The sequence below is a fragment of the Schistocerca americana genome, chromosome 3 (assembly GCF_021461395.2).
Source record: "Schistocerca americana isolate TAMUIC-IGC-003095 chromosome 3, iqSchAmer2.1, whole genome shotgun sequence".
In the NCBI taxonomy this organism is placed as follows: domain Eukaryota; kingdom Metazoa; phylum Arthropoda; class Insecta; order Orthoptera; family Acrididae; genus Schistocerca; species Schistocerca americana.
In genome coordinates this window covers 183,415,896-183,432,637 of record NC_060121.1, presented here as the reverse complement: position 1 = coordinate 183,432,637, position 16,742 = coordinate 183,415,896, and the positions used below count along the sequence as shown (strand labels likewise).

At 40.4% G+C, this 16,742-nt stretch overlaps 1 protein-coding gene across 3 annotated transcripts in view; it reads right to left on the bottom strand.

The window, feature by feature from the left end:
• The window catches only part of LOC124605611 (bromodomain-containing protein 8), a 277,718-nt gene that overhangs the window by 223,280 nt on the left and 37,696 nt on the right, over window positions 1–16,742 (bottom strand). For all 3 annotated transcript variants that reach the window (XM_047137415.1, XM_047137416.1, XM_047137418.1), the window contains exon 4: window positions 12,674–12,806. In XM_047137415.1, coding sequence (XP_046993371.1) covers window positions 12,674–12,806 — 133 coding nt within the window. The remainder of the gene's footprint in view (window positions 1–12,673; window positions 12,807–16,742) is intronic.

Sequence of the window (16,742 nt, the reverse complement as noted above, 5' to 3'; positions counted from 1 at the left end):
ACCAGAATAGCGATGACCAAATTGTCACACCAGCCTACGACCATATGTGTATGTTTTCACTTTCTGTCGTGGGTATCTGACGCTGTATAGGTACAATTGCTCCCTTCTGTGACAATGGTGTTGCTATCTGTTGTGAAAATGTGGATCTACTTGCGTTTTCAAGTGGCCTTGTATACATTTGATCTATGAGAACAAAATTTCATACTTGGACTTGTGTTTTTATGTTTGGTGACAACGACACTTTGGAAAGGTCTGAGTGATGATGAAATTAGAAAAATATTCTAAATGAATACTCAGCTGTGGAATCTGCTAGTGATTTTGAAGACCACAAAGACTGTGAGGTATTATCAAGAGTAAGTGAAGATTCAATTGATGAGATTATTCATGAACTGGGCCCTTCACAGATGAGAAAGAAGCAGAAGGTACGAAATGGTAAATACAGATAGCTGACAGCCAGCTTGTTTGCAAATCAGAACTACACTTTCTTTAACGACAATTCGGGAGTGGATCTTCATGGTGGACTAAGTGAAGAACCTGGTGAAAATAAATGTTTTCAGCTTATATTTGATAGGCAATTTATGGGATACATTGCCAATGAAACTAACAGCTTTTGCAGGTAAGTGAATGAACAATGTCAAGGATCATCCTGGGGAATTCAATGAACAGTTCTAGGTGTAGATAAGAAGTATCAGCTTTTAGCAGCCTGCATTCTGCTGGCTCAAGTAAAGAAGAATAGACTGAAGGACTCATTGTCTACATGCCATTTCTTCAAATGTTACATTTTAGTGGTGCAGGCATTTTGGGAGATGTTGAGAGGGCATACAGGCTTTACACAAGGAATTATATTGTGAATCTTTTGGCAGCAAAATTCAAGTCAATTCTAAATCCATCCAGAGATTTCTGCATTAATGAGTTTCTTATGGTGGGGAAGTTAGACTTGTTTCCAAACAATGTGTACCAAGTGAAAGGCACAGATTTGGAATAAAACTGTTTACACTGTGTGATGAAACTACATTTATTTTTCATATTATAGTGCACACAGAAAGAGAAGCAGAAATAAAAACAGGTACTTGTGGCCTCTGTGTTTCCAGTCCGGTTGGGTTGTAACCATTCTATTGAAGCCTTACCTCAACAAAGATCACAACCTTTTTTGTGATAACTGATATACAAGCCCCGACATATTTTCATTCTGAGTGTCTATAAACTTAGTCTTCAAAGGATTAATCTTATTTTTTGTAGTGTTAGAAATAAGCGAATCAGAAAAATTAATAACAGTTTCACTACAAACCTGTAATGATTTGTTTCTTATGTCGAAACCAACCAGGTGCACTATTAGTAGCGAGCAGACCACTGGGCATCATATTTAATTCAAATTATCAAACTATGGAAATTCCAAATAGGAATATCACCAACATAGGACAAGATAAGATTGCTACTTACACATTAAGTAGTAGACAGGCACAATTAAAAGACACTTACACAAAGCTTTCAGCCACAGCCTACATCCGCAAAAGAGAAAGAGAGAAACACACACCATTCATACACACAAGCAAGCACACCTCACGCACACATAAGACTGCCAACTCTGGCAGCTCAGACAGAGTTTGCGGTCACTCATTCACGCAAGCAAGCATGCCTCATGCACACATGACTGCAATCTTTGGAAGCTTAGACAGAAATGCAACTGTCACATTGACTGAAGGCACCAGTCTGAAGGGGAAGGGGAAGAAGGGATAGCAGGGTATGGGTGCAGGATTTCCTTTTCTGAACAAGGCTTTGGCCAAAAGCTATGTGTGTGTAAGACTCTTCGTTGTGCCTGTCTACAAATCAACTCAAGATGTCACCTTTACGGTGAGTAGCAATCTTATCTTTTCCCTTCTATTGTTAATTTTCCGAACTGGAGTTTCCATTGTTTGAAACCACCTTTTAAGATATCCATGGCAAAAGTACTGCATTATGTAAGAAGACCTAAGACCGCGTCACAATGCCTTTTCCAAAATACTTTGCTTCACCGATAGTTGTTGAGGTACTGAAACCTGGTAAGAGAAGTGCTTCAATAATGTTAGAAGCACCTCAACTTCTATCAGTGGATCACGTAAAGCAAAACTAGAGCTAATAACTTGAAGAAGCTGAGGTGTTATTCTGAAAATGATTCAAAGGAAAATAAAGTGTTCTATTCAAAAGTTTACAAGGGGATGCTAATGATACTGAAGTCAAAATTCTGTATTATGAAGAACCTTCACATCAAGCAGGACTGTGTTTCAGTATTGCTTCGTATTACACAACATTAAATCCAAACACTGTATTAAAAGACAAACTACTGCTTTAGTTGTCATTTAAACACATCACTATGAGTGTCATAATAGGTTTAAGATGTGAGAGACACATTTTATTACTGAAACTCCTGTTCATGTATCAACATACAAGCAAAAAATTAATTCATCGATATAGTGTTAATTTCTTATTCATATATTGTCTACAAAATGTATTAAACTTGAGAGCCCATTGAAATGAAATGCTTAGAATGTATAAATATACCATCTAGCTTCATAAAATAAAGAAGAAACATGCCTGAAGAAGAGGATATGTTGAGCTTTGTAAAAATGCGCAATTTTTAACTTTTTTCCTCGATAAAGGCTGTTAGTGATGAACTTCAGTTATTCCCTCATCAATCCCTATCTACATAGGTAACCAGTATTAAATTTTTGAAGCAATTATTCTGAGTACAACTAAAAATACCTCTCCTGCAAAATACTGTAAATTGCATTTGTTGAGTTTTGTTAAAACAGTCTTCAATTATAACATCACTTGCAAATTTAATGCCATCTGCTTCCTTAATATCACTATCCCAATACCTGGAAGTGCATGTAAGAATCACTGTATCGATATAATCCATACAATGACTGGTACCAAGGAAACTTTCATGATGTGTGATGACAAGGGCCCTATGAACCAAGGTACAAATGTTTCCCTTCATGCTGGGCCAGTTGGTGACAACTATCAGCCTGAAGTGTGACTTTGATTCCTATAAAATGGCATGGCCCAGAGTACCATCAAACTTTGTTCTTGACCAATACATTTAGGACAGGAAGACAGCCATCCTTTTACAACTCCATCATGAAACAATTATTTGGGTGGACTGAATTAAAATGTCCTAAAAAGCTGTTTAAATTCTCACTTCCATAAGGCCAACTAACAAAAGTATTATTTGCATATTTAAAAAGGTATGCGGGTATCAATGCCACTGACTCCAGGGCCTGTTCCTCTAAACCTTCCGTAAAAAGGTTAGTAACATTAAGTGACAAAGGACTACCCATTGCAATTCCACATGCCTGTTCACAGAACTGGTCATTGAATAAAAAGTAAGTGAGAGCCAATACTTTTTTTTAAAAAAAAAAATAGGTTAGTTAATTCAGCATCAAACCTAATCTCTATCAATCAGAACAAATCAGACTGAGAAAAGCAAGTGAAGTTAGAGTCCACATTAAACTTACTAAAATAGAAAAATCATCTTTAGAAAAGAAAGGAAAACACACACACACACACACACACACACACACACACACACACACACAACTGCAATCTCTGACCACCCTAGCCAGACTGCAACTGTTGCACTGACAATCAGGAGTGGGGCACAGAAGTGGATGCGGTATGGGGTGGAGGGAGAGAACACTGTCTGCTGAAGCAAGCAGGACCTTACACAGCGTCATGAGTCTTTGTGGCAAGGGAGGGACAGGAAAAGGAAAGCATAAAGGAGAGGATCAAAGAGAAAAAAAGACTGGTGGAAACAGTGACAAATAACAGCACACAACGAGGGTGAGTGGGATGCAAATTGGGAGGAGGTCACAGGAAAGGGGATCAAGAAGGGGGGGGGAGTGAGTTCTGTTAGGTGTAGGGACACTAGGTTATCGTAGGTTTATGCAGGGATAATTTTAGGAGCAGAGAATGTATTGTAGGGAGAACTCCCACCTGCACAGTTCAGAAAAGCTGGTGGCAGGAGGGAGGATCCAGACATTTTGAATTATGAGCAGCCACTGAATCATGCATGTTATGTCCAGCTGCCTGATGTGCCTAGGTAGTCCACTCTGCTCTCTGCTGCAGTTCAGCAGTAGACATTCATCCTGGTGGACAGCTGATTCATCGTCATACCAATATGAAAAGCTGTTCAATGATTGCAACAGACCTAGTATATGACATAGGTGCTTTCACAAGTGACCCAGACTCTGACAGGATAAGATAAGCCTGTGCAAGACCACAATAGAAAGTCCTGGGTCACTGGATTGGGCAGGTCTTGTACTTAGGTCTTCCACATGCATATTATTCCTGTGGCAAGGGGCTGGGATTGCGAGTGGAATATGGATGGACTATGATATTGTGGTGGTTGGGCTGGTGACGGAACACCACTTTATGAGGGATGAGAATGATCTTGGGTAGGATATCCCTCGTTTCAAGGCATGATGATAGATAATCAGAGCCCTGACGAAGGATGTGATTCAGTTGTTCCAGTCTGAGGTAGCAGTGTGTAACAAAGGAAGCACTCCTTCATAACTGAATGTTGGGGGTGGTGGGAAGATTGAGGGTGTGTGTGTGGTTGTGGTGGGGGGGGGGGGGGGGGGGGTTGTGGCACAGGAAATCTGCTTGATCTGCTTGTGGAGTAGGTCTAGGGGATGACACCTGCCTGCCTGTGGAGGTCTTAAGAGACCTTCACCATACTGGACAAAGACATTCTTGTCACTGAGGGTACACAGCCCCCATGTGGCAGGCTGTATGAGATATATTTTTTTCTGCGGAAGGGATGGCTGTTGTCTAAATGCAGGCAATGTTGGTGGTTGGTGGGTTTAATGTGGACAGAGAAATGGATAGAGCCAGCAGAGAGGAGGTGGAGACACCCAGGAATGTGGCATGCTGAGTCGAGAAGGACCAGGAGAAACAGATGGGTGAGAAGGTGTTGCAAATATGTAGGAATGAGGCTGCGGTGTATTGGCCATAAGTCAAGATCTCGAAGATGATATCAATCAACCAGAACCACATCAGGGTTTGGGGTTCTTGGAGGCTAGTAAGGTTACCTCTACATGGCCCATAAACAGGTTGACATAGGAGGTTAGCATGTGGGTGCGTGTCATTGTGCCACAGATTTGTTTGCACACCTTCCCTTCAAAGGAGAAGTATCTGCATATTAGGATGAAGTCAGTAATATGTATGTGGAATGTGGTAGTGGGTTTGAAATCTGAAGGATGCTGGGAGAAGCGGTGTTCGATAGTGACAACACCATAGGTTTGAGGAATGTAGGTGTGTAGGGAAGTGGAGTCAAGAGTGACTAGTAGGATTCCAGGAGGTAAAGAGGGTGGTGATGTAGAATCTGTGAAGGAACTTCTTGGTACCTTTAATGTGGAAGGCTAGATTTTTGCCAAATGCTTGGAGTTGTTGGTCAGTGATGGCCAAAATTCTTTCAGTGGAGGCACAATTACTAGCTAAAATGGGGAGTCCAGAATTGCTAGGTTTGTGGATTTTGGGGAGCATGCAGAAGGTGGGTGTCATAGGGGTGAGGAGGAAAATTGGTTCAGGAGAGAGTTTTTGGGAAGGGTGTGAGGCTTTCAGCAGGGACTTCTGGAATGGGATCACTCTGGCAGAGTTCATTGGTGGAGAGGTCAGACAACTGGAAGAGGCCATCCGCCAGGTAGTCACTTCGTAGCAACAGTGGTGGAACCTTTGTCCGCAGGTACGATCTGTTTTGAGGCTGTGTATGGCTGTCATTTCTTCTGCTGGTGTCCTTGGGAAGGGAACTGGGGAAGAATGGCGAGATCAAGTTGGAGGTAAGGAATTCCTGGAATGTGACCAGTGGGTGGTTAGGTGGCGGGGGTTCACGTTTGGCTGGTGATATGAAATGGGATTAGGTTGGCTATGGTTGGAAGGACTGGTGGTAAAGAAGTCTGTCCACTGCAGGGATCGGGATGAGGGTAGTTGGTCTCTGACAAATTCATTACGGTTAAATTTGGGTGTAGGGCTGAAGGTGAGGCCTTTGGATGGGACTAAACCTTTGGTGGGGCTGAAGATTTAGGTGGAAAGGTAAACAGTGTTCCGGGATTGTTTTGGCACTTGATTTAGTGGAGTATTGGTAGGTAGTTTTGGACGTACTGTTTGCTGAAAAAGTCACCTAGGCAGCAATGGGTGCGATGAGGGGTTGACAAGGAGGAATACTGTGGGTAGGATAGGTGTTGGAAGGTGGTGTCCAAGGTGGCAGTAGGAAGCCAGAAGGTTGGATAACTTATGGAGGTGGTGTCTGGAATGCTCTTCCGGATGCTGAAGAGCGAGGGATTCAGTTTTAAGAGATGTGATGTATGCACTAGGGATTTCACAGTAGCAGTATCTTACGGATGGAGCACAGGTGGTTTTGGTATGCCTGTTACATGAAAAATTGTTGCTTCAGTACCAGGTTTGTGAGGCACAGGAACTGGCAGAATGTGAAAATGAAAAGGTCACTGTGAAAGGAGTGATGGAATCCAGTGAAAGAAATTTTTATGGTTAGTCCAGTGGTGTGGGAGGGGGGAGGAATTCTAGGGTTTATACGAGATGTGGGACTGGGTTTTAGCCAGGGAAAGGGATACATTTCTGAACTGATGCAGAAAGATAGAGCAGGGGTCCATTGCAGCATGGATGTCATTGGAGAAACAGGAAGTGATATTCGTAACAGGCAAATTAATGTGTTAATTGGTTGTGAGGGGAACTAGATAACAGAAAAAGAAGCGTAAAAATAGATACTGACACACAGCAATACACACAAATACATAAAATTCTTAAAAGTAAGCATGAATATGTAAAAATATGCACATTCAATTACATAAAAATGTACAAAAATGCGGGGAAAAAAATGGAACGAATGAAGTATGGGAATAGGCATGTGTTGAGACACACGCATAGAGAGGGGCGTGGTGGGAGGAAGGGGGTTGGTTAAGTTAAGGTTCACAAGTGTGTGTGGTACAGGAAGGTGTGGAAAATACAAAAAAGCACCACAAACTGATATTCATACAGATATCAACAGAAGACACAAAACTGCAAACTTTGGTGGGCAATGAGTGAATGAGTGATGTTGCAACACAATTTCACTGTGCAGTTCGCAAGGACAAAATAGGGGACTTGGCAATATCAGGGCATAAATTCTTTGCAAATTTTATTCCGTGCACTCAGTTGGACAGTAACTAACCATCACATACAGGTGTGTGAACAATATACACTTATGTCAGGATATACACTTATGTCAGGATATACACTTATGTCAGGATTTGAGAAACAGGGTTTACTTTGTCCAAAGAAGCCAGTTGTTGTAATGGGTGAATCACTCGACATTTGAATAGGACTAACGCCACTATTCATTTGAATAGGAGTGATGACACTATTCGATGATGTTAGCAGGAATGGATGAACCATGCTCTCCAGCACCCGCTAGAGCATTCCAGACACCATCTCTATAAGTTATCCAACCTGCTGACTTCCTAGTGGCACCTTCGGTCATCACTATAAAACCTATGTCTCAACCAGAGAGTTCCTCCTCTTCAACCCCTCATAGCACCTTGGCACTGCCTAGGCGACCTTTTCAATTTACAATACCCCCAAAACTACCTACCAGTACCCACTAAATCAAGTGCTGGAACACTGTTTTTATCCTTTCCACATAAATCCTCAGCTCCACCAAAGTTTCAGTCCTATCTAAAGGTATCACCTTCAGTCCTACACCCAAATTTAACCATGGTTGATTTGTCAGAGATCTACTCTCCTCCTACCAATTGCTGTGACGGAAAGACTTCTTTACCATCAGTCCCTCCAACCACAGCCAACCTAATCCCAATATTGAACACTGCTTCTCCCAGTTCATACCACCAGCCAAACAAGATCCTCCCCCACCTAACCACCCCCTGGTCACATCCCAGGAATTTCTTACCTCCATCTTGGCCTCAATTCTTCCACAGTTCCCTTCCCAAGAAGACCAATCTTTCAGCAGAAGAAATGATAGCTATACACAGCCTCAAAACAGATCCTACTTGCAGACAACAGCTCCACCACTGTTGCTACAATGTGATTACCTGTCAGATGGCCTCTGCCAATTGTCTGACCCGTCCACCAATAAACTCTGCCAAAGTGATCCCATCCCAGAAGTCCAACACAACTTCCAATCCCTGCCGACAGCCTCAGGCCCTTCCCGCAAACTCTCCCCTGAATCTATTTTCCTCCTCATCCCTATGGCATGCAGCACACCCATATTCTACATGCTCCCCAAAATTCACAAACCTAACAATCCTGGACATCTCATCATATTCAGTTATAGTACCCCCACTGAAAGAATTTCGGCCTTCACTGACTAACATCTCCAACCAATTGCCTCTTATTTCAAATGTACCACAGAATATTCACCATCACCACACCTTTCTGTACCTCCTGGATCCCCAATTGTCATTGTTGCGACCAGGTTAAATAACCAGGTTAAATAAATCAATAAATAAAAATAAATAAATAAATTTCCCTCTACACACACATCCCTCATGCCCATGGTCTTGCTGCTATTGAACACTATCTCTCACAATGTCCTTCAAACTCCAGACCCACTACCTCATTCCTCCAACACCTTAATAACTTTAACCTAACAACCAATTAGTTTGTATTTGAAGGGAAGGTGTACAAACAAATCCACAGCACAGTCATGGGGACCCGCATGGCACCCTCCTGCACCAACTTGTTTGTGGGCCATCTAGAGGAAACCTTACTAGCCTCCTTAAATCTCAATACAATGGTATGGTTCAGGTTCACTGATGATATCTTCACGATATGGACTCATGCCCAAGACACCCTACTCTCATTCCTTCACAACCTCAACACCTTCTCCCTCATCTGCTTCACCTGGTCCTCGTCTAACCAGTGTGCCACCTTCTTGGACATTCACCTCCTACTCTCTGATCGTTCCACACACACACACACACAGACAGACACACACACACACACACACACACACACACACACACACACACCTCTGTCCACATTAAACCCACCAACAGTACCCACACTTAGATAGCTGCCATCCCTTCCACACCAAAAAATTCCTCCCATACAACCTGCCACCTGCAGAAGATCTATCTGCAGTGACAAGAACACCCTTGTTCAGTATGCTGAAGGTCTCACAAAGTCCTTCACAGACAGGCACTACCCCCAGACCTATTCCACAAACAGATTTCCCATGCCACATCTCCATACACCCCCAATCGTTCCCTCACTCCCACAAACCAGCTACAAAGGAGCACCTCTTTTGTTACCCAATCCACCCAAGGGAACAAAACTGAAAAACATCCTTTGCCTGAGCTTTGATTATCTATCATCAGGCTCTGAAAAGAGAGACAGTCTTTTCTTTGTGTCTGTGTGCACCTGAATGTGTCATGTTTATGGTGAGTAGCAACTTACACTTTTCATAATTGTTACTGAAATATCACTTATTTAAATGCAATCCCTCTCACTGATGGAAAGTGATCTCTCAGCTATCACCAACTCTCTTTCACTGCTCTGTGTAAATGCTTCCTATATCTGCTCTCGCACGACTCTCAGCCACTTACAGAAAGTATTCTTAAGTAAGAGTGAGACAATAACAATTACTGAAAATTTGTCTTGTGTGTAAACAATTCCGCAAATACTATCTGATCATACCAAAAAAACTCACAGGTATCCAATCCCTTAAGACTCTTGATAGTCCCTTGCGACAAAGAATTTTTCTTCAGGAGGTTACATCACCCAGTTACATTCCCAAGTTGTGTGGACAATAGTGTTGTCAATAGGAATGTTGTAACTCAGAAGACAGTAGCAACATGTCAGAAGACATGCAGATGATCAATGATTGCTGCAGGGACTGGCAGTTAAACCTGAACATAAATAAATAATGTTCCGAGTATAAATAGATACGCAAGTCCATTATTGTTTAGTTACATTATTAGCAGCAACTTAAGAAGGACCTCAAGTGGAATAAACACATGAAACTAATTATAGGAAAAGTAGATACAAGGCTGAGATTCATTTGAAAATTTTTAAGGTAAAGTAATAACTCCACAAAAGAAATAACTTATAAAACATTTGTAATACCTATAATTGAGTACTGCTTGGTCAGATCCCTTAGCAGTTTGGATTAATAAAAGATATATAAGAGATATAATTATGAGCATCATGTTTACCAACAAAATCATTTAGCGAGTGTGAGAGTCTTACTAACAGAACCACTTAATGAGTATGAGAGTCTTAAGGTGATGCATAGTGAAACCGACTGGTCTGGTGGCAGACAATGCAAGACAAATGTTATTTACTATGAAGAGGGGTCACTGTCAAATGTCCAGAAAATTATGTTTCAAGAAGAGGCAGGAATCATATTATTTCCTCCAACATATGGCTCACAAACAGACCAGGAGAAGAAAATCAGACATTAGAACTCATACACAGGTTTATCGGCATTTGTCCTTACACACCATACATAAATGGTACGGGGAAGGAGGAAAATTATAGTGGTGCCAGAACATTCTCCATCACATGGAATAAGGTGGCTTGTGGTATACAGATGAAGGTAGACTAAAAAAAAATCCAAATTAGAAACAGACAAGAGAGGCAAAGTACAATCTTCACCACATCCATATGATCATTGTAAAATTTCACTGCTGTTTTACGACATTAAGGGCACTATTAAGCCATTTAGTACCAACATTTCATACTAAGTCAGAAAGTAGATCTTAAACTTTGATAAGTCATAAAATTTAACGATTTGGAAACAGCTGCACTGTTCTGAAGACAAATTGCTTGTTGCTTTGGCTAAGCTTTATATTTAGGGCAAAAAAAGAACTTGAACCACAGTCTGCACTGAAAGAAAATTAGCAAGAAATCACCGTGATGACCAGTATTGCAGAGAATCTGAAACAGCTGCCTAGTCAGAAGGAGGAGCAGGGAGAGTCCCTTTGAGACTAATTCCTCTTACTGAGAGAGATGCCAGTTATGGTGATTCTGATGACAATGTGCTATTCTAGAACATGATAAATGTACTCAAGGATGATACACGAACAAAATTTCTACTACATGGCATGGGAAGCGGTAACAGGTGCTTCAACTTTAACAACTTCTGTAATAATTCAACTGAATACTGTAAGGAAAAGAGGCAGAATCTGAAGTGACAATAAATATTAACAAAGAGCATTGAAATTTAAACTTAAAAACATCCCACAAGGTAACAAAGAATTGTTAAAGTCAACTTTATTATAGCAAGAGAGTTACAAAGCAAAGAGTACTCTGAATTGCACAAGACAAATGTGATTTTGGTAGGTCTTGGTAACAACTTTGTACTACCCCACAATCCCTGCCGAGTAAGTGATAACTATGAGGGTCCCAGAATGACAAGAAATGCCGAATAAATCAATCCTCTCCCTAAATGTTCATCATTCAAGTCAGATGGTTCTCAGAACTGACAATTGTAAGCTTCAGACAGGTGATTTAAAGGTTTACCCATCAATGAGACAAATGGTGTGACAGAGAATCCAGAAACTGCAGATTTGCCAGAGGCAAAAGAGAAATCTTTTGCCTCTGTATGACCATAGAATACAGACAAACAGTTTGGCTCAAATGGCTCTGAGCACTATGGGACTTAACATCTGTGGTCACCAGTCCCCTAGAAATTAGAACTACTTAAACCTAACTAACCTAAGGACATCACACACATCCATGCCCCAGGCAGGATTCGAACCTGCGACCGTAGCAGTCGCGCGGCTCCGGACTGAGCGCCTAGAACCGCTACACCATCGCGGCCGGCAGACAAACAGTTTCTTTGGACTATTTATTAATATGGTCTGTTATCCTTTTAATAACAATAACATGAAATCTGGAACTTGCTAAATTGCTTCATTAATGAACCCACTATTAATCAGATCTGACATTCAGGGTATTGCACCACAATTATAAAAGAATGTAGTGAACAAAAACCAGTGCAGCCATGATTATCATCCAGAATAAAATTCTATAAACCTACAAAATGTGGTTTAACAAGACAGGAAAAATATCTAAATTAAATACTAGAAAAAGAAGAGTCAGAAGCACGTCAAATTATATTCAGAAGCCAAACCTCAAATCAGTTTTAGTAAGGAGGTTGGCCCATATGAAGAGTGCTTCATTTTGTTTTTCTTCTTTCCTTTCATAAAAAACACACACACTTACAGCAACAGGCAAATTTCTTTTGTTGGTCAAAAAGGTGATTATTTTAAAATTTTAGTTACTCCAGTCTATTCTCCTCTATGCATAAAGATAACACTAGACCAACTTTCATCAAACACAGTTTTCCCTTCAGGAATTCATGTGAAAGAGAGAGAAAGATGAAGATACTTGAACGAAGCATGCACCGAAAAGAGAATGGATAACTTGGAAATCAAAGGTCAATACATTAATGAATCCATTTTCCCCTGCTCCGATTTTTTCTTCCAAGCCATATGCTCTCAAAAACCTGATTCAGGGTTGTATTTCAGTAGTGCTGCATCTGTGTGACTACAGTAATTTTATCTCTACCATCATTACATTTTTTACCATCAAACTGAAAGAACAGCACTTCAGTTTACACTTAGCTGGTACTCACTGCACCTATCATTAATATAAATGGACATTAAAAATTCCTTACTCTTCAATTTCTCGCAGCATATCTGGTAACCGGTCATCAGCATGTCCAGCTCTCACTTGCATGACTTCTTCCTTAAGTCGCAAATAAGCAGCTCTCTTCTCCTGCATCATTAGTTTAAGCTCTTCAATGCGCTCTGTTAAAACAAACATCCATACAATGTGACAAGTTTCTGTTTTATACAATTTCAAACTATTATGAATAGTGATAAATATGTGAAACACATTATAATATGTACAACCAGTGCTCTTTTTAGGTTTGTAACAATTACAAATGAGTCTGAAATAACTGCATTCTGGAATACACAAGAGAAGGCAACCTAAATGTGATTCTTGAAGTCTTCCTTAATACAGAGCATTCCATCTTCTTGTAAGTGTGCATCCAGGACATCACTACTTTCCTCATGTCTGAGCACATACAGCTTGTACACCTAAGTCAACATACTTGCCACAATGCTTGCTTTACAGAAAACAAATGATGTAATGTAATCATATAATGACGTTCCTGATGCACACCCAAGAAACTGGTGGAATTCAAATAACCACAACACTTTTTTGTTAGGTGGGCCAAACTTACATGTTGTTGTCCCATGACTAACATCCATATTTTTAATCAAACTGTGAATATGTATATTATTTAATTATATTATTTAAATACAAAGCATATGAGAAATCTGAAATGACAACCTCATGGGGAGAATCACTTTAGTTGGTGAAGTGGAGACCGTCTATGCTCACATTAACTAACCAACTTTCACTGTCCAACACGACAGAGCAGGCCAAGTGAACTTAAGGCCAATAAGGTGACCTGAAGGCAAGTTCAGCATCCTCAACACTTTCACAAGCCCTCTTGTTGAGGGACACAAGTAAAGACATGACATACTTTCTCTGTCAAGATACCCACAGAAACAAAACTGCCATATGTCCAGAATAGTGTTACCTATTTATTTTAATTACTACACAGTTTTCTTGGAAAATAAAGTAGTGCTTGGGCTGTAAAAGTTTGCCACCATTAGGTATAGATTTTGCATGTTGTTGTTTTCCATGAAGACTGGTTGATGCAGCTCTCCACAACAGTGTATTCTAAGAAAGTCTCTTCATCTCTAGACAACTGCAACAACCTGCATCCACCTTAACTTGCTGGCTGTAGTCAGGTCTGCTTTCCTCTACAATTTTAACACCCCCCCCCCCCCCCCCCCCCCATTTCCCTCAATTACCAAATTAATTATTCATTGATTTCTCATGACATGCGCTAACAACTTAGACCTTCTTTTAGTCAAATTATGCCGAAAAGCTGATTTCTCTCCAGTCTGGTTAAGTACTTCTTTAGTTAATCTATTTAAACATTTATTTTCAGTAGTTTTTTCTACTAGCATATTTCAAACACTTATTCTCCACCTGTCTATAGTGTTTATTATCCATGTTTTACTCCCACATAAGGCTACAATCCAGACAAATACTTTCAATAAGGATTACCTAATATTTAAATTTATAATTTATTAACAAACTGTTCTTTTTCAGGAATTCTTTTCCTGCTACTGGCAGTCTTCATTTTATATACTCTTTACTTCAGCCATCATCAGTTACTTTGCTGCCCAAACAGCAAAACGCACAAACTAGTTCTAATGTCTCATTTCCTAATTTAATTTCCTTAGCATCACTTGATTTCAGTATTTTGGTTTTATTTTTGCTGATGTTCAACCTATAACCTCTTTTCAAGACACTGTCCATCCTGTTCAACTAATCTATGTCTCTGTCTCTGACAGAACAAGAGTGTCATTGGCAAACCTCTGTGTTTATTTCTTCTCCCTAAACTATAATTCCCCCTGGTTTTCTTTAATGCTTGCTCTATGTACAGACTGAATAATACTGAGGATAGGTTGCAGCCCTTTCGCACATCCTTCTCAAACTAGTCCCTCCCTTTCATGTCCGTTGACTCTTGTTAACTGCAGTCTGGTACAGATTTTTTACATGTTTTTCAGTGACAGAAGATAGACTAGAAAGGAATGTAAAATCAACAATGGCCTAAGAGGGCTACATAAACCTCATCCACTTTATTAAATGAAGCAAAATACAGTGCAAAAAAGGAATGTTAGCTCAATAAACACCCACGTGTCCAACCACACACCAGCAGAATCAAGTGACATCCATTTCAGGTTATCACACTTCGCTGTCAATGCCGCGAGCCTTCCATCTTCAGATGGGGATGAGGGCTGAACAAAGCTGGGCCCTATCTATCGCTAACTTCACTGGTCACTGATGGGAAACAGTTTTTGCTCTTGGATGCTTATAATAGCGGCTTGATAGCCAAGTGGCTAAGACAAAGGGCCAGGCTGATTACCCAGAAAAAATTGACAAATTACGTGAACAAAAAAATTGTTGGTCCTTAATGTAGAAGGTGAATCTTGTATCCTATTGTTAACTGAAACTACAGGCAGACTTTATAAAAAAATGGTAACTTAAATAGTACAATACCCTCAGTTAACACTCAACTGGAAACCACGAAGAGTTCCACAAAGGAGAACGTTGTAATACACAGAGAGCGTCCAAAAAACATTTCTGGTTGCAAAGAGGAAGCTCACCTGTCAGCTAGTCACTTTCCTCTAACACATTACTGGTCTCATCAAGAGAAACAGAGTTGTTCATAGGATGGTGCTAAACAAACATAATGCACAAGACAACAACAGCCTTACACTTCTGACAAATCCATAAGCCTATCTCCAGTTTTCAATGTAGAATGTCACATAGCATGCAAATGGAGTCTTTCAAGAAATAAAGAACTTGATATAGAATACAAAGCATATAAGGATAACCATTCACTGTATAGAGGAGACATTTGACCAATAGATAAGGCAATTCAACTGAACACACACTAATATGTACAGGGTGTGTCACAATCAATGGCATAAATGCATGTAGTTGGAAGTACACAATACCAGAAGCAAAAAAAGTCTAGCAAACATGGTATCTAAATATATACCTTAGGAGCTATGAGCAATTCTTCATCTTTGACACTATAAAACAAACCTCTTCTACTATAAGCTCTTTGCTTTCATTATTTTGGGAGGAGGTAGTATGGACCAAAACAAAACAAAACAAAAAAACAAAACAAAACAAAAAATCTAGTAAATGTGGGTTCTAAAATGCATACCTTAAGAGCTATGAGCACTTGTTTGATAGATAATGTTTGTTTCACAGTATCAAAGATGAAGAAGTACTTATTGTTCTTAAGGTATGCCTTTTATAATCCTAGTTTACTGGACTTTTTTTGCTTTTAGTATTGCGAACTTTCAGCTACATAAGTTTCCATCACTAATCACGATATATCTCATTATTTCATCCTGGATTTTCCATTGTCTGCACTCACCTGTACATATAGTAATGAAAATCAATATAAAGGCAGGGTTTCTACAAAAGTAATAGTACAATGTTGGTTGGTTGGTTTAAAGGCGGGAGAAGGGACCAAACTACGAGGTCATCGGTCCCTTTTACCTAATAAAACAATGCCACAAGTGTGAGAATAAAATGGACGAAACATATAACACAAAACAGAAAGAAAGGAAAAGCCACAAGAATAAAGGGAAGGCAACAAACACTATAAGGAACAAAAGAGGACAAGAAAACAACAGAGAGATGCTAGAAACAGAAGAGAGGAAACATGAAAGCAGATTACAATGGCTGGCCAACCACGAGAATAAAAAGGGAAGGCCAGCCACTCTGCAACACATTAAAACCTCCAACCTAAAAGCACTAGGGTGGAGGACACAGAGGGACAAAGGCCACGTGCTAAAACCTACATAGAAGTATGACACCCACTCTCACAGATGAAACATAAAACTAAAGCTGCTGTGAAGGAATTGTCACCCAACGCCAAAGGCAGGGTGCTGGGAAAGTTAAACGTATGCCGCAGAGCTGCTAAAAGTGGGCAGTCCAGCATGAGGTGGACGACTGTTATTTGGGAGCCACAGCGACACTGAGGTGGGTCCTCGCGACGGAGTAGGTAACCATGCGTTAGCCACGTATGGCCAATGCAGAGCTGGCAGAGGACAACTGATTCCCTGCGAGAGGCCTGC